The 24,467-nt window shown below is 39.1% G+C and overlaps 1 protein-coding gene across 1 annotated transcript in view; it reads left to right on the top strand.

Annotated features, from left to right (window-relative positions):
• The window catches only part of Nrx-IV (neurexin-4), a 405,554-nt gene that overhangs the window by 189,352 nt on the left and 191,735 nt on the right, over window positions 1-24,467 (top strand). Inside the window, exon 9 of the mRNA XM_090384064.1 lies at window positions 11,705-11,783. Coding sequence (XP_090240190.1) covers window positions 11,705-11,783 — 79 coding nt within the window. The remainder of the gene's footprint in view (window positions 1-11,704; window positions 11,784-24,467) is intronic.

Raw genomic sequence — 24,467 nt, forward strand, 5'->3', positions numbered from 1 at the left:
TTGTGGTCATAAGCCACGATCCCAAAGAATTAGAGGAAAATCTTAATCAGTTATGCACAGTTAGTAAGGATTTTGGACTAAAGATGAATATGGCTAAAACAAAAGTAATGATGAACAAGTATGCCACGGAAAGGGAAATAATGATTGAAGGAGCAGTAATTGAAAATGTGGAGTCATATACTTATCTGGGACAAGTTATTAGCTGTAATAATGATAAATGGCTGGAAGTCAAGAGAAGAATAAATTTCGGATGGATAGCATTCAGGAAATATAGTCACATACTGAAGAGCAATATCCCAGTTTGTCTGAAACGTAAAATAATGAATCAATGTATACTCCCCACCATGACTTATGGAAGTGAAACTTGGGCACTCACCAAAAGAATGGAAGAGAAGCTAAGAACTACACAGCGAAGAATGGAACGAATTATATTGGGAATCAGACTGTTAGATAAGAAGAGAAACACATGGATTAGGCAGCAAACTCAAGTAAAGGACATCAAAACTAAAGAACTAAAATGGTCTTGGGCAGGACACATAGCTCGAAGACATGATGACAGATGAACTAAGAAAATAACAGAATGGTACCCAAGAGGAGCTAGAAGAAAACCTGGAAGACAAAGGCGGAGATGGATAGATGAAATTCATGAGTTTTTGAGTAGTAAATGGATGGCCAGTACTCAAAACAGAAGGAACTGGAAAGTTGCTGGAGAGGCCTTCATCCTGCAGTGGATTGAAAATGGCTGATGATGATGAATGTCATAAAAATGGTAGAATTGGTGCTTTTGGGGATGTAATTGTATGATCAGACAAAGCCACATTCAAACTAAATGGACATTTGAACCATTGCAATTGTATTTACTGGACCAGTGAAAAGCCTCACCTCACGTTGCAGGATTATCAAACTGTACAGATTCACTGGCACTGTTACTATGCAGAGTTATTTTTAAATGTTAAGTAATTATGCAGTACCCGATATCAGAAGCATGTTTTCAGGTACGATGGTGGGCCTCCATATTTTCGTACTACTGTCTGTGATATCTAGACAGGGAATTTCACGAAAAGTCTATGAGAGAAAGAGTGGGCTATTGAATACCTACCCTTCAAAGTCTCTGGACCTCAGTCCCTTAGATTTTTTCATGGGGATACCTGAAAGACAAGGTGTATATGCTCAAAAACATTGGTGTATCTGTGTGTGGCCATACACTAGTAAAAACACAGAATTTCAATTGACTTGTGCACTGCTGTACATAGGAGTGTTAAAGAAATGTCATTTATATATGTATGCCATTGGAAGGCATTTTGAACATCCTAAATTAGTGTTTTCTTTTAGAAGTCAGACACATAATTCAAAAGTATTTAAATTTATTTTCAAATTCATAAATTATGGATTGTTCAAGTGTGTGTACACTTGAACAATCTGACTCACCCTATGTATATGGGTAGTGCTGTGTATTTTACTGACCTTAGTATTTTAGTAAACATCAAGTAAACCTTACTATTTTTGAGATAAACTGTACTGTTTTTACTAATTACTTTAAACTTGACCTATGTATTTTACTGACTTACAATAATGGTTGCCAGTGCAAAAGGAAATTTCTCAAAATTAAATCTGATTAAAACCTATATTTGGTCTATAATGACAGAAGAGGTTCATATCATTGGCTATGACCTTGATGCATTTCGCTGGTCATGTTTGCAGAAACAGTATATAATTTGATTGATGTGTAGACCTGTTGTATAAGAGATTTTGGAGGTGTCTACCATTCTGTGCTCATACCTGATGTGTTGTCATCTATACAGCAAAGCATGTCCAGGGGAATGTCAGCAATTAATTCAGTGATGGTGTCATTTAATTCTTTAGTTCAGTGTGGATTTCTCAGAAATGACCACTCTTTAAGTAGAAGTAAGATCTAATCATCTAGACAGAAATTTGATATCACCAGACCTCTAATTTCTGTTGATTCTCTCTGATGTGTGTAAAGGAATTGCATTTGAAATATATCTCCATATAATAAATCATTTCTGTTGTAGGATTATCACTATGGTATAGTTATAATGAGGAAGTGAATGAGTGAGTTTGCATGTGCACATTGTGTGCTGCTATCGTTGAACTTCTGATCTACACAGCAACACAATTACATGTTATTCTTGCAACTATAACCAGACATACGCTGTTGAGCCAAAACATTATGACCACTTACCTAATATAATATAATTGGAATGCTGGTGACTGGAGTAATGTGTCACAACACACAGTACATTGAACTCTGCTGAAAGTGGGGCTGCATAGCTGCAAGCTGCTCCGAATGCCCATGCTAACCATGGTTCACCTGCGACAGCACCTACAATGGGCATGCAAGCATTGAAACTGGACCTTGAGTGATTGGAAGAAGGTCATCTGGTCCGAAGAATCACGTTTCCTGTTGCACCATGTGGACGGATGGGTACGTGTGGGTCGTTTACCTGGGGAAGTGATGGTGCCTGGATGCACAGTGGGATGAAAACAAGCCGGTGGCAGCAGTGTCATGCTTTGGGTGATGTTCTTCTGGGATACCCTGGATCCATTCATCCATGTGCCATGCACTCTGACGTCTACCACCTACCTAAACATCGTTGCTGACCAGGTATACCCTTTCATGGCAACGGTCTTCCCCTCTGGCGGTGCCATCTTTCAGCAGAATAATGTGCCATGACACACCACCCAGATTGTTCGAGACTGGTTCGCGGAACATGAGGAAGACTTCCAGGTATTGCCCTGGCCTCCAAATTCCTCAGACATCAATCCCATCAAGCATCTGTGGTTTATGTTGGAACAGCAACTCCTATCTGCGGCGTCTTAACCACGGACCTTACAGGAGTTAAAGGATCTACTGGTTATGTGTTGGTACCAGATACCACAAGACACATTTAGAAATCTTGTAGCATCCATGCCTCACCGGGTACGAGCTGTTTTGGCTGCATGTGGAAGACCAAAAGTCATTTGTAATGGCCTTAGGGAGAGAATAATTGTTACTGAAATGTTGATGAAATAAATCTGCTAACTATTAATCTTTCAAATTATGTTATTGAATGAATCAATTATAATCCCTCAAATCATGCCCATTACTGGTAGAAAGAAAATGTTATAAATTCTTCTTTAATTTTATGCATATAAGTGTTAAAAATATTAATAAAGTTAACATCTTTTTGGTTTGTAATTTCTAAAATGTAATAGGCACAGGGTTCAAATTTTATAGATTTGTTATAACCATAACTTATTTACATTCTAATTTTCAAAATAGTTGCTGTTGTCCTGAATTAATTTTTCAATTAATAATGTATAATCCCTCCTTTATCATGAATCACTACATGGATTTTCATCAGTAAGTAGTAGTAGCAGCAGTGGCATGTGATGCAAGAAAGCAAGTGTATGAGCTTATGCAGCATCAGCCAAAAAAAAAAAAAAAAATCACACCATTCCCTCCAAATTCCTGTCCAGTTCCTCCTTAAATTTATTCAACCTATCAACTTCCACAACGACAGATGGAAGTTTGTTCCAGCAATTAACCACCCGCTGGCTAAAGGCAAATTTCCGCACATCTATTCTATATCTGTCTTTTCTTAATTTGAATTTATGTCCCCTTAGGTTCGTAATCTGAACAAGTGGAAGGATCCCATCAGAATTCAGCGTGCTCAACCCATTCAAGGCCTTAATACCTCAATCAGATCATCGCGCAGGTGCCTAGTCTCCAGCCACTGCAATTTGCAGAACTTAAGCCTCTCTTGGTAAGAGGATCCCTTCATTCCCCTCACCAATCTTGTTGCCCTTCTCTGTACACGCTCAAGTAAATCTACATCCTTCCTAAAATGAGGCCTCCAGACCTGTACGCAGTACTCAAGGCATGGCCTGACCATTGCCTTATACAGAGGGATAATCACCTCCTTTTCCCTGCTAGCAGGCGCCTCCGTAGCCAGGTGGGAAGGAGCAGCAGTGCATCGCACACGCTTCTTGATTAGACCGGGGTTCGAGCCCCTCACCACCAAATAATGAGGATGCGGAAAGTCAGGGAATGACCACCACATATCCCGAAGCAATATGGCCTTAGTTGCTAATGCTCCTAAAAACCAAATAACAAACAACCCTGCTAGCAAAATTTGTATATATCATTGACAAAACCCCATGACCTGCCCTGGCAGCCTGTCTGCATTGCTCAGAAAAACTTCATATCTGACTGCACAATTACTCCCAGGTCTTTTTCATTTTCTACCACCTTAAGTGTAGTACCACACAGTTGGTACGTTTCTCTGGGGTTACTTCTACCCATATACAGTACTTTGCATTTGTCAAGGTTAAACTTTAGTTGCCACTTCTTAGCCCATCTGCCCAAATTATCTAGATCCTGTTGCAGTAGCACACTGCCATTACTGTCATTAACAACCCTGCCAACCTTTGTATCATCTGCAAACTTCGACATTAAGCCTGATATACCTTCATCAATATCATTGATAAATATACAAAACAACAGTGGACCTAACACCGAAGCCTGTGGGACTCCACTAATAACATTAGTCCAAGAAGAGCAGCACCCATTGATTACCACCCTCTGTCTTCTCCCACTTAACCATCCTTTTATCCATTGTAGCAACTTACCCTTAATACCATTCTGCTCCAATTTGTACAATAGTCTTCCATGCGCAACAGTGTCAAAAGCTTTCCTGAAATCCAAATATATGATATCAAAATTATTTTTTGCATCCAGTTCCTTTGTAACCACATCATAATATCCTATCAAATTTGTCAGACAAGACTTTCCCTTAACAAACCCATGCTGTGTCTGAATTATTGCTGCAGTCTTGTCTAGATGATCCTGCAATGCATCTTTAACCAGTGACTCCATTATTTTCCCCACAACAGAAGTTAAACTAACTGGTCTGTAATTACTTGTATCACCCTTAGATCTCCCTTTGTGAATTGAGGATACATTTGCACATCTCCAGTCTGTGGGGCCTTCCCCTGAGTCGAAGGATGCTCTCATAATTATGGCTAAGGGTTTACTTACTTCCTTTGCTGCCTCCTTTAATATAACTGGATAGATCCCATCCACCCCAGGTGCTTTTCTTATGTTTAACTTCAACAATTTCTCCTCCACTTTGCTTTCAGTTATTACAAAATCATTAAGTATCCTGCTACAATTTGATAACCTTCTGCCATTTTCAAACCTTAATAATTCCTCATGTGTGAATGTAGATGCAAAATACTCATTCAGTTTGTTTGCTATCTGAGCAGGATCATCAACAGTCGAACCATCGATGTCAAGTGGACCAATCAGATTCATCCCCTTCCTTTTAGAGTTTATATAAGTAAAGAAATCCTTGCTGTTTTTCTTAGCATCTTTTGCCAAGGATTTCTCGTAATCTGCCTTCGCCTGCCTAACCTCCTTTGTCACCTGATTACAGACTAGCTTATATCTGCCATAGGCTTCTGAGTCGCTTGATAATTTATATGCATCCCATGCATTTTCTTCTCTATTATGGGTCTCATTAGTTCATTAGATAACCATTTAGGCCTAAACCTTGAACAATATTTCTTAATAGGAATGAAACTTTTAGTAGCTTCCACGATTAATTCCTTGAATGCTTCCCACTTAGAATTTACTGTTGGTAACATCGTCAGTTTATCCCGCTGTACAGAATTTAAAAACTGTCAGAGACCACTGTACTCACTTTTACGGAAGCAAAAACCCTTTCCTTTACCCCTGATGGTAATTAAATCTTTAAGTAAATCCCACATCAGTACACTGTGATCACTACCACCTAGTGGTTCCTTTATCTGCAAATTCTTAATACATGAATGATCACTGCTGATAACCAGATCAAGAGTATTACTTTCTCTGGTTGCCTCTCGAACATGCTGCTGCAGAAAACAATCATCCAATAAATCCACAAAAGTCTGACTAGTGTGTGAGTGACCAACTCACAAGTTCCAGTCAATATCTGGGAAGTTAAAATCCCCCATTATAAGACATTCCGATTTACTAGCCCACTCTATTTCTCTGTACAATCGTTCATTGTACTCATTCGAGACATTAGGCCTATAACACACTCCTACTCTTATTTTTGCTTTCGCAGTGCTTATGTCACACCAAACTGACTCAACAGTGCACTGTTCAGGATTGAACCAGCTTGCTTAAATAGTTTATATCGGTATTAGGCCGTTCTAAGAACCTGAGTCTTTAACTCACTCAGGTTTTACAGATGCTGTTGTTGTTGTTGTTGTGTTTTAATTTTTCCTTCAAGTCCTACAGGATATAAATCTGGTGACTTGGCTGACCAATTTAAATTCCCTTCCGTCTCCTCATGGTCCTTGTACTAGTTGAAACAATAGAGGCCCCGTGAACCAGACAGTTGTCATCCTGGAATAGAAGATTATTGAAGTCGGGAGTTTCCCTCATATGTTCAGCAAAAAGCACAGCCTGATCATCCAGAATATTTGTGTAGCCAGCCTGGTTCATCCTTATGGGTATTTCTAGTAGTGGAGCCAGTTCATAATAGTTAAAACAAACATCTCCAAAACATTACCGACCTGCCATCAGCTTTTATGGCACACCTTGCAAACAGTCTGTATGAAATGCCTCATGCTTCCGTGAACTCTGTGCCTGGGATCAGAGTATAGGCAAAATTTGGATTCATCAGACTGCATTATAGCTTTCCAGTCATTAGCAGTCCAATTCATCTGCTTTTAGCCCTTATTAGTTGGACTTATTTATGTGCAGCTGTTAATATTGGTTTCTTTCAGGGAACCCTATTCCAAATATCCATATTGTGCAATTCTCTTCACAGTGTACTCTCTCAGAAGTCAGCTGATGAGGTCTTTGATTAAGTGTGGAGCAGTTCGTGTTTACTAGATGCAATATTTGTCACCAATCAAGACATTAGCATAGACTTTCAATCAGAGTTCTGTCACTGATGTCTGGTTGTTTCGACATGCACCATTCCTTAAAATCTCTTATTACTGTACATCTTTTCAGTGCTTTGTCATGGTGGAAACCCTTGCATTTTCAATCACAGCTGGTATATCTGCAAATGAGAAAATTGGGTAACTTTATACTCTAATTTCGGTGCTATAATCAAGCAAGCATAGACGATAAGATACACAATCTGTTATATGCCCTAAATACCCAAGGGACTAATTTTTTGTACATTGTCTATTTGAATTCATTCAATCCAGTGCTAGAATCTAGTTTGTTAAAAAAAAAAAAAAAAAAAATTTTACAGATTGCTGTATTGCCCAGTGTTTTAGTACTGCCTATGCGTCATTTGTGGCATCAAATCATTCATAAATATAGTTCTTTATTGAACTAAACAAATGTAAGTTTTTTTTTTTTTTTTTTTTTATCTGATAGGTTGGAGCATATGCCAGACATGAGGATGAGCATTACAAATATCTGTTTATACTCTCCATGACTCCACCACCAGAGAAGCTTGCAGTTTCATTTTATTTGTTTTTATTGCAAAAGATAAACCACAACAAAGTTAACAGTGCATTTTTTGTGGCTACCCATGGACTCATTCTCGTGTGTTCATGCTTATGTCAGCATATATTACCCCAGCACCACAGTAGCATAATGGCATTGATATCCTTTCATAACCTCTTCTTTTAGATAGTACTTTTATGCTTGAATACCAATGAAAAAAATCACTGTTGATTGTATGGCCACACTGCATGAAATCCATAAAAAAAATAAAAAAAACACAACTCCTCTGATGGTTATCCTTGAAAATTGTTGCCATAACATTTTGCACAGATTGTTATATAACTTCTTAGGCCTATAGGCAGTGGGATATTGCTACTTCATTGACTGTCTCTTAATGTTAGTATCTACAAGTATGCCTGCATTTCATCTTCTCACACCACATTTAAGAAAGCCTGTACTTCTTTGCTCTAAATGTCAGCAGTATATTAGTGTACACATCATCCTTTTCAATTTCATATCTTCTCTTAAGTAGTGAAGAATCTATTTGTGTATACTAAACAAAATCTTAGATTTAAAAAAAAAAATCATTTTTTGTTTGCTTTCAGTCCTCATTTATCACTGCAGTAGAAAGCCTGTAGGCTCATTGTTAGTACTTGTTTCTCTCTAAATTTCTTTTTATAATGCAGACATCAGTTAGCCCTTCACCACATTCATTAGTCAGTTGTCTGTGGATGCCAGTAGTAGAGCATTTCCATATTGGAGATGAATTTAATAACAGCTCTTTGCTACAGCTTGATATCTATAGTTAATATTCACTGACCTAGAAATTAAAAATATATCACAAGAAAGATGGTTTAATTTTTAAAGTACACAAAGTTAAATTTCAAAATAAATAATAAATTAAGAGATGATTGACTGACTGGTTAGTAGGTATTACCTGATATCGGAAATCTGTTTTTAAATGCATTTTATACACTCTCGTATTCTTAACACAAATAATGCACTATTTCTTGCCTTGTTTATCTGTTCCCTGTTTTCCTATAAAAAATAAAGAGTACACCTAATTTACTTTAAGACAAAAGATGGGAATTTTAGGCAAAAAAGTACAAACTATTCTTCACCACAGATTTTGGTATCACCACCTAGTAAAAACACTATAAGAAAGTTGAAATTTCATTAAAAAATATACCACGTGGATGCAGTGTTAGTTTTTTTCAACAAAATCTTTTCTTTTTATGAGAACCCCAAGCACGAGGGGTATTAGAACTTATAGAGTACTTAGTACCATGCAAAGGGTTGAAAGTTAAGAAGATGAAAGAAGATACTTGTTGACCTTAGACTTGAATTTCTGTGGATTATAATTTTCAGGAAATATATATGAAGGGAGGTTGTTGCAGAAAACGGAAGTTGAATGAATAAATGAGGAAGAAGAAAAGTTGGTTTTGTGAGCTTGAAGTTGGACAGTAAAAGGATGTTGATTGGTCATGGCTTGTGTTCGAACTGGTTTGGAAGAGAGAGCAGGAATTATATAAGGCAATTCAGAAGAGCAGTGACCATGGAGAAATATCTATAGAAAAGGCATGCAGCAGAAATAGAATGTCTATTAAACAGAGAGTGGAGAGACTTTGTTAGAGATGAGTCATTAATTAACCTAATTGCCCTCTTTTTAATGGAATCTAGAACCTTAGAGAGGTTTTGGGGACACCGCCACAGATGTGGGAACAATATTCCATGGTAGAACAGAAATCCAATTTGTACAGAGTGAACAGCTGTTTGGAAGAAAACTAATGCTAATAGCAAAAGAGAAAACAGTTTTTTTGGTGCAGAGAAAGCAATATTTGTGATGTGCTTATGCCAAGAGAGATTAGAAGTCAGGGCAATCCCCAATAGAGATATACGGTCTTGCCTAGAAATTGGAGCGTCATCGAAGATAAGCATAGGAGCAGAAGAAGCCTTTTTGCAAGATGTAAGACAGGATTGTCTTAGAAGGATTGCCTGAATCCACGATTCCACTTCATTGATGACTTCCTGAGACGAATCAAAGCAGCATCCACACAATGGTTTTTTTATTTCTCGAAACAAGAAATCTGATGGTGCTAGGTCAGGAGAATAGGGTGGGTGCTGCAGTAGTTCAAAGCCACACTGGGCAACAAAGTTGGTAGTGGCAACAGCTGTGTGAGCCAGTGCATCGTCTGACAGAAAACGGACACCTTTGGTTAACATTCCACGCCTTTTCACCTTCAAAGCATTGCGTAACTTTTTCAAAAGATTTCTGTAGTATTCTCCAGTAAGTGTGGAACCATGAGGTAAGTAATCTATCAGGATAACCCCTTTTCTGTCCCAAAACACAGACAACATCACATTCTTCACAGATGGGGTGGTCTTTGCCTTTTTGGGAGGTGGTGTGCTTCCACTGCTTTGATATGTCTTTAGTCTCCGGGTCCTACTGGCACACCCAGCATTCGTCACCAACCGATCAAAAAAGTTCTCAATATCCGCATTACACAAATCCAACAGTTGGTGAGAACATTGCATTTGAAATTGCTTCTGCAAAGTCATCATCTTGGAACCCATCATGCAAAGCCCTTAGACATGTGCAGATGGTAAAGTAAAATGCTTTGGGCAGACCCATAACTAATTCCCACTGCATTTGCAATGAAATGAATTGCCACACGTCTGTCTGCGAATGTTGATGGCCTTCCTTCTTGTGGCTTGTCAAAGACACTTGTAAGACTGCACTGGAACTCCTGTTTCCACTTTTTTACAGTGTCATAGGATGGAGAATTCTGCCCATATACAGCTTTCATTTCTTCGTAAATTTCCTGAGATTTCTTGCCTTGCGGGAACTTGATCACTGCTCGATACTCCACTTTGTCAACCATAGCATCCTTTCTCAGATTCTGGGCTCCACCTGTGGTGTACGATCACCTATGGGAATGAAATTTCACATGTTAATTATTGAATATGTAGACAACTTATATTAAAAACAACATCTTCCTACTGATGTTCTATCTAGGTCAGGGTACAAACTTTTTGATACCCCCTCATATGCACAAGTACCACCTCTGAAGCAAAAGGAATCATTCAGCAAATAATTTCAACAACTGAGATGGGCAGTGGTTGAATCAACTGATAATTGGGATTCTGTCATGAAGTTTGACAGACTGTAAGTGGAAATGGACATCATTGAGATTGGTACTGAGATCAGCACAGTGTATATTTGTGAAATGAACAAGGAAGTGTTTGGGAGATTTAGGCCTTTTCGCAGATAAGTTTGTTCTATTAGTTTGAAAATTCATGGTGTATTCAGTAGTAAGAAAAGGTGGGGGGGGGGATGCTATATGAAGTAATGAAATTCTTGGATAAGGTGTACACAGGGCAAGCATGTACCCAGCTCCTTGACACAACGTGGCCGTGATGATGCCCCTTCCCCTGCACCCATTACTTAGACACCCTCCAGTCACTATCTGGCAGAGTAGAGGCAACAAGATTATACACCAGCTGATGCAGAAGCCTCCTAGAGTTACCAATAGGTTCGGTCTGGTGGACTATCTAGTGGCTAGCCTGCGAACACCTTTTTAGAGCTATACCCTGAAAATGTAAGGAAGATTGGATCTTGCCAGGATGTCCATCATTGACATCTCAAAAGATGTCAATCATACTGCATGATGGAAGAAATCGAGGGGGGGGGGGGTGCCAGAGCTTTGCTCTGGAGATGGTAACACAGAGGTGCGGCATTCCTCAGTATGGTATGGGCACCACATCTCGACCACTGCTTACATTGGTTTGCACAAAGTGGTTACTAACAGTCCCACTGTTAGTAACCACTTTGCTCTGGAGCTTGCCAGAGTGCTCTGGAGACTTATCATGGGTTCCACCACTTCAAGCCTCCAATAAGCAATATGGTGGTATTGAACTGGTTTATGAGTCATCTACCACTTAGTATTGCCTGGTAACACAGAGGTGCGGCATTCCTCAGTACGGTATGGGCACCACATCTCGACCACTGCTTACGTTGGTTTGCATAGAGTGGTTACTAACAGTCCCACTGTCATGAAAGTGCAAGCAGTGGATTTGCCTCTCACAGACCAACCGGGTTTTGTCGCAATTAGGTTCACTTGACTTGTGTGTCACCTGAATATAAAATCTTGTGTTTTCTGTAGATAAAATGCTGTATATTTGTTTAGATTAGTTGAAATAGATTATAAATCTGATAATTCTCTTCATTAAAAGAAATTTTTTCTACAGCTCTTTCTTGAAAAAGGAAAAATTAAAATAGAACTTCAGGGTAAAAGTACTCCAAAAGTTGTCACAGAAGCATTTGATCGTAAGTATGCCTTTTCATGAATGTTTAATAAATGCATTATTAAGTTACATATTTTGCTCATCCTAAATTTTGCTTGAATTTTCATTTCAACTTATTTGGTGTGATATAGTTGTTATATACAGCTTGTATATTTTTGAGATCTAAAACAGTGTTTTTGAAATTTTAGCATAGTTTCAGAAAACATTACTTGAAATTCCCCCCCTGTCTTATGGTCTGAAGGTGTACTAGGTGCACATGGTGATACATATCTGCACATACATGTGCAGATGTGTATCACATCTAATTGCAATTGCAATAAACACACACACACACACACACACACACACACACACACACACACACACACACACACACACACAGTTTCTAAACTACACTAGCAAGAATTGGCAAAATTGTATGGCTAGTTCTTGCATCCAACCAGCTAGTTTCTAAAATGGGCAACAAATTCCTCCCTCCCTCCCTCACAGTTATCATTTCATTGCATTTACTTTTACTCTTTCCAAGGTAATGAAGAAATTTATCAGCCTCCAACTTTTTAGCTATCTAAGAACCATATTTTTTTAAATCAATGATCATCAATATGGATTCTGTCAGTGTTAATCCATTGGTGATATTAGCTTATGTTACTCACCTCTGAACAAATTCAGTGGAAAAGTTCAGTGAAACTCAAGCAGTTACTCTTGCCTCTAAAGCTTTTGTTCATGTTTGGCCTAAAGGTCTTCTAAATGGTTTGTCTTATGGATTGCCATCTATTTTTGCAGTTGGGTAACCATTTGTCTGTATGATTCCTTATTGTGTATGATGGTAGATGGCTCTGTCTTCTAACATCTCAACTAATGTTGGTGTTTTCCACGGTTCAGTTCTTTATCCCACTGTTTCCTATTTTATATTAGTGACCTTCATCCACTGACTGGAAATCCTGTCAATAGATTTGCTGACCAGAATGCAGTACATTCCACCTGGTACTTCTGTAGCCAGGTGGGCAGGAGCAGCAGTGCATAGCACACACACTTCTTAATTGGACAGGGGTTCGAGCCCGTGACCACCAAATACGGGGGATGCGGAAAGGTCAGGGAATGACCACCGCATATCTCCGGAGCAATATGGCCTTAGTTGCTAATGCTCCTAAAAACCAAATAACAACCACATTCCACCTCTAGTTTGATAAACCCTGCTTTGCACAAATAGCCCCAACTTCTCAAATATGCCACCCGATTCCTTAAATGTTACTATCCAAATAATTCTTCAGTGGGGCAAAGATAAACTTAGTTAACTTCAATCCTTCTAAAACTCACTCCAGTGTTTTATTTCTTGCAATAGTCTACCGCTCCTATGCTCATCTTTAATGCCATTCAGGGTTCTAAACATGATCACATATCTCTGTTGGGGATCACTCAAACTTCTAATCTTGCTTGGCATAAGCACATTTCAAATATTGCTTTCTCTACATTTAAAAAAACTATTTTTCTTTTAGGTTCTTAGCATTTACTTTCTTCCAAACAACTACTCACTGTACAAATCTCAAACCTGCTCGATCATGGAATATTGTTTGCATCTGGGGTGATACCTCCAAAATCTTTCTGAAGCTTCTAGACCAGTGGTTCTCAAGGGTTTTTTCCTGGTGGCTGCAAAAATTGCCACTAGATTTTGCTGGTGGCTGCACAAAACATAATAAATTTAGTACATTTATTAAATGCCTGTACTCTGGATGAATAATCATGTCTCATACCGTTGAATATCACTTTTATAAAAGTCCATATGATATTTTATTGTATATAAATTAATTTTTTTAATGTTCATATTTAATAAATAAATAAATTTTGATATTTATGAAAATTGTCTGGTGGACGCATTTGGCCACCGTGGCTGCACTTGAGAACCACTGTTCTGGACTATCTAGAATAGGGCAGTCAAACTAAATAATGACCCATCTCTTACAAAGTCTCTCCACTCTATCTCATAGATGTTTAATTTCTGCTGCATACCTTTTCTCTAGATATTTTTTCCTTTTCTCTTTTCTCTAATGACAAAAAGTGCTGAATCCTACAACAGCTACAAGTTGATGTGTAATAGTACCACATATAAGGTTGCAGAGGAAAGGCACAGGCTGGTATGAGAAAACATTGGCTAAGTGAGCAAAGAATGAGTACAAGGAATTTTTCATGTATGTGAATATAACAAAGAAGAAAGCAAATCAGTTGAAACTTTGTGTACTGGGTGTGGGAAGTCTTAGATAACCCAGCTAATGTTGCTGATGAATTTAATAGATACTTTACATCGGTCTTTAGTGTTTAAAGACCATTCATGCTGAGAAGAGATTCATGTTGTGCAAGTGAAGCTGAGCCATGTGAAATTAGTGATTTTGAAATTACAGATGACGTTTTATTAGAACAACTTTTGAGCATAAAGGCAAGTAAGGCTCCCTGAGTTGATGTCATATGCCCAGTAATTTTCAGGGAGGCCGCCAGAGAGTTTATTGACCCATTGAGGTTAATTATGAGGGCATCTTTGGACTCAAGAGAGATTTCCTTTGGATTGGACAAGTGCCAAAGTATCACCAGTACATAAAGGCAGTTTTAAGAGTGAAGTTGGTAATTACAGACCAATTAGTCTGACTTCATTGGTAGGAAAAATCTTAGAGACAATGATTAATAGTGCAATTCAGGGATATTTAGGGAGATATGGCATTCTGAAGGACACACAACATGACTTTGTTGAGGATAAATCATGCTTAACTAATTTAGTAGGCTGGTTTGATACAGTTACTCAAGCAGGATTTAGGGAACAATTTCAACATTGTTTATTTGGATTTTAGCAAAGCATTTAACTCAGTTCCTCATGAAAGGTTGCTGCATAAGCTGGAAAATGTTGGGATTACTGTAAAAATTCCAAAATGGATTGCTGTGTGGCTGCAGGGCAGAAGGCAGAGGATTTTGTGAGTAATGGATATTCTTCAGATTGGTATAAAGTCAGAAATGGGGTCCACCAAGGATCTGTTCTTGGACCACTTCTGTTTCTAATTTTCATAAATTGGATAGAAGGCTTGATGTCAAAATTTGCAGATGACATAAAGATTGGTAGAGTAGTTAATGATCAGTACCAAGCAGCTCTCCTTCAGGATGACTTGAACAGGCTGCAAGGATGGTCAGAAAAGTGGCAGGTATGTTTAATGCTGCTAACTGCAAAGTCTTACACTTGGGGAATAGCAACCCACAAATAAATTATACACTTGGTGGGGCTGAATTAAAAACAGCAGAGGAGGAAAGGGATCTGGGAGTTACAATGCAGGCAGATATGAAATTTTCTGAACAGTGTAAACAGGCAGCCAGGAAAGCCCACGGTGTCCTATTGATGATTTATCAAACGTTATCCTGCAGTGATAGCAAGGTCATAATCCCACTCACTCTATAAGGCAATTATAAGACCACATTTGGAATACTGTGTTTCTACCTCATTTGAAAAAAGACATTAAGCTTCTTGAAAGGGTCCAGCAACTCAAATGGTGAAATTGGCAGGACAACTGTATGAGGAAAGACTCGGATTCAGTGGAAAAGTTCAGTGAAACTCTAACCATGTGGGCTGCAGAGCTTGGCAATCAGGCAGGCTCAATCAAGTCACCTCAGAAGTGACTTTATTGAGGTTTTAGCATTAGCATTAGCATTAGTAGAGGCATACGATGCGAGAAAGCAAGCTTATTCAGCATCAGCCCAAAAAAAAAAAAAAAAAAACCCTCTCCCATTTCACCCCTCCGTTCGTTCGAAATACCTGTCCAGTTGAGCTTTAAATTTGTTTAGGCTATCAACTTCAACAACAAGTGATGGAAGTCGGTTCCACCAACCAACCACCCGCTGGCCAAAGGCAAATTTCCGCACATCTATCCGACATCCGTCCTTCCTCAATTTGAATTTATGCCCTCTGAGGTGATTATTCTGAGAAAGATGAAGAATCCCATTGGCATTGAGCATGCTCAAACCATTCAAAGCCTTATACACCTCTATCAGATCACCTCGCCGGTGCCTAGTCTCCAGACTCTGTAATTTGCAAAACTTAAGCCTTTCTTCGTAAGAGCAACCCTTTGTTCCATTTACTAATCTTGTTGCCCTTCTCTGTACCCGTTCCAGCAGCTCTACATCCTTCTTGAAATGAGGCCTCCAGACCTGTATACAGTACTCAAGATGTGGCCTAACCATTGCCTTATACAAGGGAATAATCACCTCCTTATCCCTGCTAGAAAAATTCCTGTATATCATTGACAAGACACCATGAGCTACTCTTGCAGCTCGTCTGCACTGCTCAGAGAACTTCATATCTCCCTGCACAATTACCCCCAGGTCCTTTTCATTCTCCACCACTGTCAGTGTGGTACCGCAGAGTTGATACGTTGCTCTGGGGTTACTGTTTCCCATATGCAGTACTTTACATTTGTCAATGTTAAACTTCATTTGCCACCTCTCAGCCCATCTGTTCAACCTTTCCAGATCCTGTTGCAGCAGCATAGCGTCAGTAGTGTCCTTGACGACCCTGCCAACCTTTGTATCATCTGCAAACTTGGACATTAAACTTGATATCCCATCATCAATATCATTCATAAACACCGAAAACAACAACGGACCCAACACTGAACCTTGAGGAACTCCACTAATAACATTAGTCCACGTTGAGCAGTGTCCATTGATTACCACTCTCTGTCTTCTGCCACTCAACCATCCCCTTATCCATAGCAGCAATTTGCCTCCAATGCCACACTGCTCCAATTTGTGCAGCAGTCTTCCATGTGCAACAGTATCAAAAGCCTTTCTAAGATCCAAATATATAATATCAAAGTTATTCCCTGCATCCAGTTCTTTTGTGACTACATCATAGTATCCAATCAAATTGGTCAGGCAAGACCTGCCCTTAACAAAACCATGCTGCGTCTGAGCTATAACTGAATTCTTGTCTAGATGATCCTGCAGTGCTTCTTTAACCAGTGCCTCCATTAATTTACCTGGAACAGAAGTTAAACTAACAGGTCTATAATTACTTGTGTCAGCCTTTGATCCTCCTTTGTGAATTGGGGTTACATTTGCACATCTCCAGTCTATGGGTACCTCCCCTGAGTCCAAAGAAGCTCTCATAATTATGGCTAGGAGTTTGCATACTTCCTTTGCTGCCTCCTTTAATATAACTGGATAGATCCCATCCACCCCAGGTGCCTTTTTTATGTTTATCCTCAACAATCTCTCCTCCACTTTCCTCTCAGTTATTACAAAATCATCCAGCTCACTGCCAATGTTTACTTTACCTACATCATTCTCCTTCCTGAATAACTCCTCATGCGTGAATGTAGATGCAAAATACTCGTTTAGATTGTTAGCCACCTGAGCAGGATCCTCAACTGTTGAACCATCAATATCCAGTGGACCAATCTGATTCATCCCTTTCCTTCTCGAGTTCAAGTATGTAAAGAACTCTTTTCTGTTTTTCTTTGCATCCTTTGCCAAGGATTTTTCGTAGTCTGCCTTTGCCTGCCTAATCTCCTTTGTGACTTGGTTACAGACCAACTTATATCTATCATAGGCTTCCATGTCACCCATTAATTTATATGTATCCCATGCATTTTTCTTCTCTGCCACATGTCTCATTAGTTCATCTGACAACCATTTAGGCCTAAACCCTGAACAATATTTCTTAGTTGGTATGTAAAGCCTGGTAGCCTCCAATATTAGTTCCTTGAATGCTTCCCATTTTGAGTTTGCTGTTGGTAACATCATCAGTTGGTCCCACTGTATAGAATTTAAATACTGTCTCAGACCATCATAGTCGCCTTTACGAAAACAAAAACCCTTCCCTTTACCTCTGATGGTAGTTACCTCCTTGAGTAAATCCCACTTCAACACACTGTGATCACTGCCACCTAGTGGTTCATTTATCTGCAGGTTCTTAATGCATGAAGAGTCACTACTGATAATCAGATCAAGAGTATTGCTCCCTCTTGTTGCCTCACGAACATGCTGGTGTAGAAAACAATCATCCAATAAATCCACAAAAGCCTTGCTAGTGTGCGAGTGACCAACCCACAAATTCCAGTCAATATCTGGGAAATTAAAATCCCCCATTATAAGACTCTCTGATTTACTGGCCCACTCTATTTCCCTGTACAATATCTTATTATACTCATCAGAGTCATTAGGCCTATAGCACACTCCTACTCTCAATTTTGATTTCCCTATGCTTATGTCACACCAAACTGATTCGGCACTGCCCTGTCCATCGATGTCGACTGGCTTCACTTCCTTGGACTTTATGTGTTTCTTAATTAATAGCATAACCCCTCCTCCCCTCCTGTCCTGTCTATCCTTTCTATACACATTGTATTCCCCAAATTCCAGTTCCGCATTACTTATATCTGTGTGACACCACGTCTTTGATATCCCAACAATATCTGCCTTTGATGTTTTGAGCAATACCTCAAATTCATCAAATTTATTTACCAAACTCCTAGCATTGGTGTACACGCAGGTATACATGCACCTGTTTCTATTCTTAGCTACCCTAACACAACCCATGTGTTTACTTGTAACGCAATGACTACCAGCAGTCTCTGAAATATCCTGCATCTTGTTTTTCAGACTTCTGCTCATTTCAATAGAAGCAGTGCAAGAATCACTTCCACCTCTGCCAGTGGCTACTGTTAATCTATTAGTCCTTGTATCCCCCCCAACTAGCAGTTTTCCGACCCACCTAACACTGCCTCGACAGCATCAGCAAAAATTCTTGCACCCTTTCTATTTAAGTGTATCCCATCCCTGTAGAAGCAATCTCTCCTGTTAACAAGTACAGTCCAGGCTGAAAAAAATTCTACCCCTTGAGCCTTGCACAATCCCTCCAAGGCCGAATTGATCGACAAGGCTCTCATCATATACTCCCTCCTATCGTGTCTGGGCAGAATTGCAGACACTTTCAAGTTCAACCCTAATTCACGGCTTTTTTTCAGCAGTGACCTGTACTTGCTAAGTAATTCCGCCGGTCTCCTACTCTTAATATCATTCGTGCCAACGTGTACAACTATATCACCTTTTGTGCCCTTAAAAGATGATATCCGCTCTACAATGTCATCAACCTTTGCCCCTGGCAGACATACCCTGGTCCTATTCCACCTATCCTTTTTACAAAGCATGTTCCCCGTTTCCCTGACAATAGAGTCACCAACAACTACTAGTTCCTGTGGGACCAGCGCATTCTGCCTAGGGGGCTGCTTCTGTGTTGCCTGATGACCAAGTGCAAGCTCTGGCGTTGATGTGGGCAGCTGAGAGCTTGATGGGCCCCTCAATTTATTTCCTTCGAGGGCATCCACCCTGTCCTTCAAGCTCTCATAAAGGCCCATAACAACGCTGAGTTGTCGCCTGATTTCCTTGCACTCCTTACATCGTGCACACACAAAGACATCCCCCTTGGCAGTATCATGTCCCGTACCCAACTGCTCCGCAAACATCAAGCAAACAGTGCATTTTAATAGACTGTGATTCAGAGGGCAACTGGCCCCCTCAGTTCTCCCCTGAACCACAGCACTCCCATTAGCTTGAGCCTTTTGCTTTGCTGCTCTGGTTAGAGTCATGATTCCAATGTAATTCAATAAAATTTAAAACAAAAATTAAATCCTTAAGTTATATTATATATATATATATATATATATATATATATATGGATATATATATTGTTTTTTTTTTTTTTTTTTTTTTTTTTTCGGTATCTTGTGTTCCCTTTATACAACTTCCGTATCACGTGTACCACTATAGTTATGTATTAATTATTTGTTACGATTAAGTCGTTATATATATTTATAGAGTTAAAAATACAATTTAATTGACAATAAAGTTTATCAAGATTAATAGATTTACTGAATAATTGACAATATTATATTATGCACTATACTACACTAAGCTTATGCTATCGTGTAAAAATGGCGGGAATTCACGAACGAGTATCAAGTATGTATTAATTATTTGTTACGTTTGTACTCTAAGTCGTTATATATATATAGTTAAAAGAACAATTTAATTGACAATGAAGTTTAACAAGATTAATAGATCTACTGATTAATTGACAATATTATATTATGCACTATACCAGACAAAGCTAATGCTATCGAATTCCGGATATGCTGTGTCGCGTTTCAGTAACGAGTGTTATCTACGAAGTCCCTTTATATAACTTCCGTATCAAGTTATGTATTAATTATTTATTTTTACTAATTATTTATGTTCCGTAACCTATGTGGTTATATGTATAGTTAAAAGTACAATTTAATTGCCAATGAAGTTCGACAAGATTAATAGATTTACTGATTAATTTTCACGTAACTATGGCGGCTGTCTATGAACGGTAAACTCGTGTATTTGATACCCTTTCCGATACTAAGTAATACCTACAAATCTCTATCTAAGTTACTTTAACTTTAAGTACCGTAAATAGGAATATAAAGCTACTCTAGAAATAAGTTAATATGTCAATTTAAACTAATAAAGCAGAATATAAATCAGAAAAAACTTCTCTGTTCCAGTAGCGGCAGAAAGGCACGTCCGCACAGGAAACTCTCGTGCTCAAACTCTATAAGGCTCTGAGGGAGATTATAAGGCTCTGAGGGAGTTTATAAGGCTCTGAGAGAGATTAGTAAAATAAATGAAGGTGGAATTCTCACAGTTATAAAGAATTCCAGAACTAGAGGTCATAATTCAAATTGCAGGGGTTGAGGTGTAGATTAGATTGTAGGAAGTTTTCTTTTTGCCAGCGAGTTGTTGATTGCTGGAACAAGTTGCCCTCACAGGTATTTGAGGCTGGCAGTTTGAATACAGTGCAGCAAAAGCCTGTGGCTTCCTTGCACTATATGGCAAATACTACTACTATACGAGAAGGGAACTGCATAATTTGTTGTTTCTTACCTATTATTATTTTATTTTATTATTTTTTTTTTGTTGGTGCATTAAATGCCTCTGGCTTCCTTTCAATATTTGGCTAATGCTAATACTTACCTGGTCACCATTCTTTTGAATTGGAAACTGTAATTCTACTGCTTTGTTTCCATACCATTCCAAACATGTGAACAAATCTAGCAAGATAATATTCCTGTATGAAAATTAACTGTGAAACCCAGAAAACTTAGTGAAAGATATAAATAATGTTAAATGAAATATTTATAACTACAAGGAACAGTTGATGCTTTATCATCAACTGCGAGAACTACATTGGCACCTCCGTAGCCAGGTGGGAAGGAGCAGCTGTGCGTAGCACACGCTTCTTGATTAGACCGGGGTTCGAGCTCGTCACCACCAAATACGGACGATGCGGAAAGGTCAGGGAATGACCACCGCATATCCCGGAGCAATATGGCCTTAGTTGCTAATGCTCCTAAAAACCAAATAACAAAAATAGAGAGAACTACATGTTTTGAAAATTTTATATATATGGATTGACTATTACTAATATAAAATAAAACAAATAATACAATGCTATAATATAATACTAATACTTATTGGTACCAATACTAACACTAGGTGGCAGATGACCCTCATCAACCAGTGCAATAACACCACTTTGCTTATTCGAGGCTTGAAGTGGTGAAACTCATGTTTAGTCTCTAGAGCAAAGTTTCCCACATCCTCCCTCAACCCATGCACAGTTCAGCTAGTACTAATATAAAAGCACTAGGTGGTAGATGACCCTCAACTGGTGCAATACCATCACTTTGCTTATTAGCATTAGCAGAGGCATATGCAAGAAAGCAAGCTTATACAGCATCAGCCAAAAAAAAAAAAAAAAAACCCTCATTTCACTCATCTATTCACTCCAAATGCTTATCCAGCTCAGCCTTAAATTTATTTAAGCTATCAACTTCCACAACAAGGGATGGAAGTCTGTACCAGCAATCAACTACCCACTGGGTAAAGGCAAATTTCTGCATATCTCTTCTACAGTTGTCTTTCCTCGTTTTGAATCTATGTTCCCTCAGGTTCTTAATCTGAGGAAGAGGAAGAATCTCATTAGCATTGAACTTGTTCAACCATTCAATGCCTTATACACCTCAATCAGATCACCTTGCATGTGTCTCCAGGCACTGCAATTTGCAGAACTTAAGCTTATCTTGGTAAGAGCACCCCTCTGTTCCCCTCACCAATCTTGTTGCCCTTCTTTATACTCGTTCTAGCAACTCTATTCCTCCTAAAATTAGGCCTCCAGACCTGTACACAGTATTCAAGGTGTGGCCTGACCATTGCCTTGTACAACAGGATAATTGCCTACTTGTCCCTGCTAGCAAAAGTCCTATATATCATTGACAAGACTCCATGACCTGCTCTGGCAACCCGTCTGCACTGCTCAGCGAACTTCATCTCTAACTGCACAATTATCCCCAGGTTGTTTTCACTCTCAACTTTCCCTGAGTGTAGTACCACACAGTTGGTACGTTCCTCTTGGGTTACTGCTACCCATATATACAGTACTTTGCATTTTTAAATGTTAAACTTCAGTTGCCACTTCTCAGCCCATTTGTCCAACTTATCTAGATCCCTTTGCAGTAGCATACTGTCTTTACTGTCATTAACAACCCTGCCAACCTTTGTATCATCTGCAAACTTGAACATTAAGCTTGATATACCCTCATCAATATCGTTGATGAATACACAAAACAAAAATGGGCCCAGCACTGAACCCTGGGGAACTCCACTAATAACATTAGTCCATGAAGAGCAGTGTCCATTGATTACCACTCTCTGTTGTCTTCCACTCAACCGTCCCTTTGTCCATTGTACCAACTTGCCCTTAATGCCATACCACTTCAGTTTGTACAGCAGTCTTCCATGTGCACCAGTATCAAAAGTTTTCCTGAAATCCAAGTATATGATGTCAAAATTTTTTTGGCATTCACTTCCTTTATGACCACATCATAGTATCCAATCAAATTGGTCGGACAAGACCTCCATTTAACACACCCATGCTGTGTCTTAACTACTACTGCAGTCTTGTCTAGATAATCCTGCAATGTTTCTTTAATCAGTGACTCCATTATTTTCCTCGGAACACAAGTTAAACTAACAGGTCTATAGTTGCTTGTCACCTTTTGAACCCCCTTTGTGAATTGGGGATACATTTGCACACCTCCAGTCCGTGGGGACCTCCCCTGAGTCCAAATATCTCTCATAATTATGTCTTTGTGTTTGCTTACTTCCTTTGCTACCTCCTTTAATATAACTGGATAGATCCCATCCATCTGGGGTGCCTTCATTATATTTAACTTGAACAATTTGTGCTACACTTTGCTCTTAGTTATTACAAAATCACTTAGCTCCCTGTTAGTCTGCTAAGCTTCTGGCATTCCCCTCCTTGAATAACTCGTCATGTGTGACTGTAGATGCAAAATACTCACTGTTTATCAGCTACCTCAGCATGATCATCAATAGTCAAACCATCTATGTTAAGTGAACCAATCTGATTCTTCCCTTTCCTTCTAGAGTTTATGTAAGTAAAGAACTCTTTGCTGTTTTTCTTTGCGTCATTTGCCAAAGATTTCTCGTAATCCGCCTTCGTCTGCCTAACCCCCTTTGTGACTTGATTACAGACTAGCTTATATCTGTCATAGGCTTCTGTGTCATCTGATAATTTATATGCATCGCATGAATTTGTCTTCTCTTCCATGAGCCTCATTAATTCATCTGACATCCATTTAGGCCTAAACCTTGAACAGCATTTCTTAATTGGTATGAAAAGTCTAGTAGCCTCAAAGATTAAGTCCCTGAGGGCTTCCCATTTAGAATTAACCTTTTGTAACATCATCAGTTGATCCTACTGTATAGAATTTAAAGACTGTCTGAGATCACTGTAGTCACCTTTACGAAAGCAAAAGCCCTTCCCTTTACCCTTGATGGTTGTTACATCTTTTAAGTATTTAAGTATAAATATCTTTATTGGAGGCTTGAAGTGGTGAAACCCGTATTTAGTCACCAGAGCAAAGTTTCCGACATTCCCTCCCTTCCCATCTCCTTCAACCCACGCAGAGTACTAACTACTACAGTATAACTTCGATTGTCCGTCAGTCTCTGTTAACCATCACTTAACTCCACTACTCCGTAATGCATTGTGATATTTGTGACATGTTAGCATTAGCATTAGTAGAGGCATATGATGCAAGAAAGCAAGCTTATGGCTATCAACTTTATTTAGGCTATCAACTTCCACAACAAGGGATGGAAGTAAGTTCCACCAGCCAACTACCCGCTGGCTAAAGGCAAATTTCCGCACATCTATCCTACATCTGTTTTTCCTCAATCTGAATTTATGCCCTCTCAGGTGATTATTCTGAGCAAGAGGAAGAATCCCATCGGCATTGAGCATGCTCAAATCATTCAAGGCTTTATACACCTCTATCACATCACATCACTTCGCCGGTGCCTAGTCTCCAGACACTGTAATTTGCAAAACTTAAGCCTTTCTTCGTAAGAGCAATCCTTTGTTCCATTTACTAATCTTGTTGCCCTTCTCTGTACTCGTTCCAGCAGCTCTACATCCTTCTTGAAATGAGGCCTCCAGACCTGTATACAGTACTCAAGGTGTGGCCTGACCATTGCCTTATACAAGGGAATAATCACCTCCTTATTCCTGCTAGAAAAATTCCTGTATATCATTGACAAGACACCAGGAGCTGCTCTTGCA

This window comes from Mastigoproctus giganteus, chromosome 1 (genome assembly GCF_048544385.1).
Source record: "Mastigoproctus giganteus isolate SK-2022 chromosome 1, ASM4854438v1, whole genome shotgun sequence".
In the NCBI taxonomy this organism is placed as follows: domain Eukaryota; kingdom Metazoa; phylum Arthropoda; class Arachnida; order Uropygi; family Thelyphonidae; genus Mastigoproctus; species Mastigoproctus giganteus.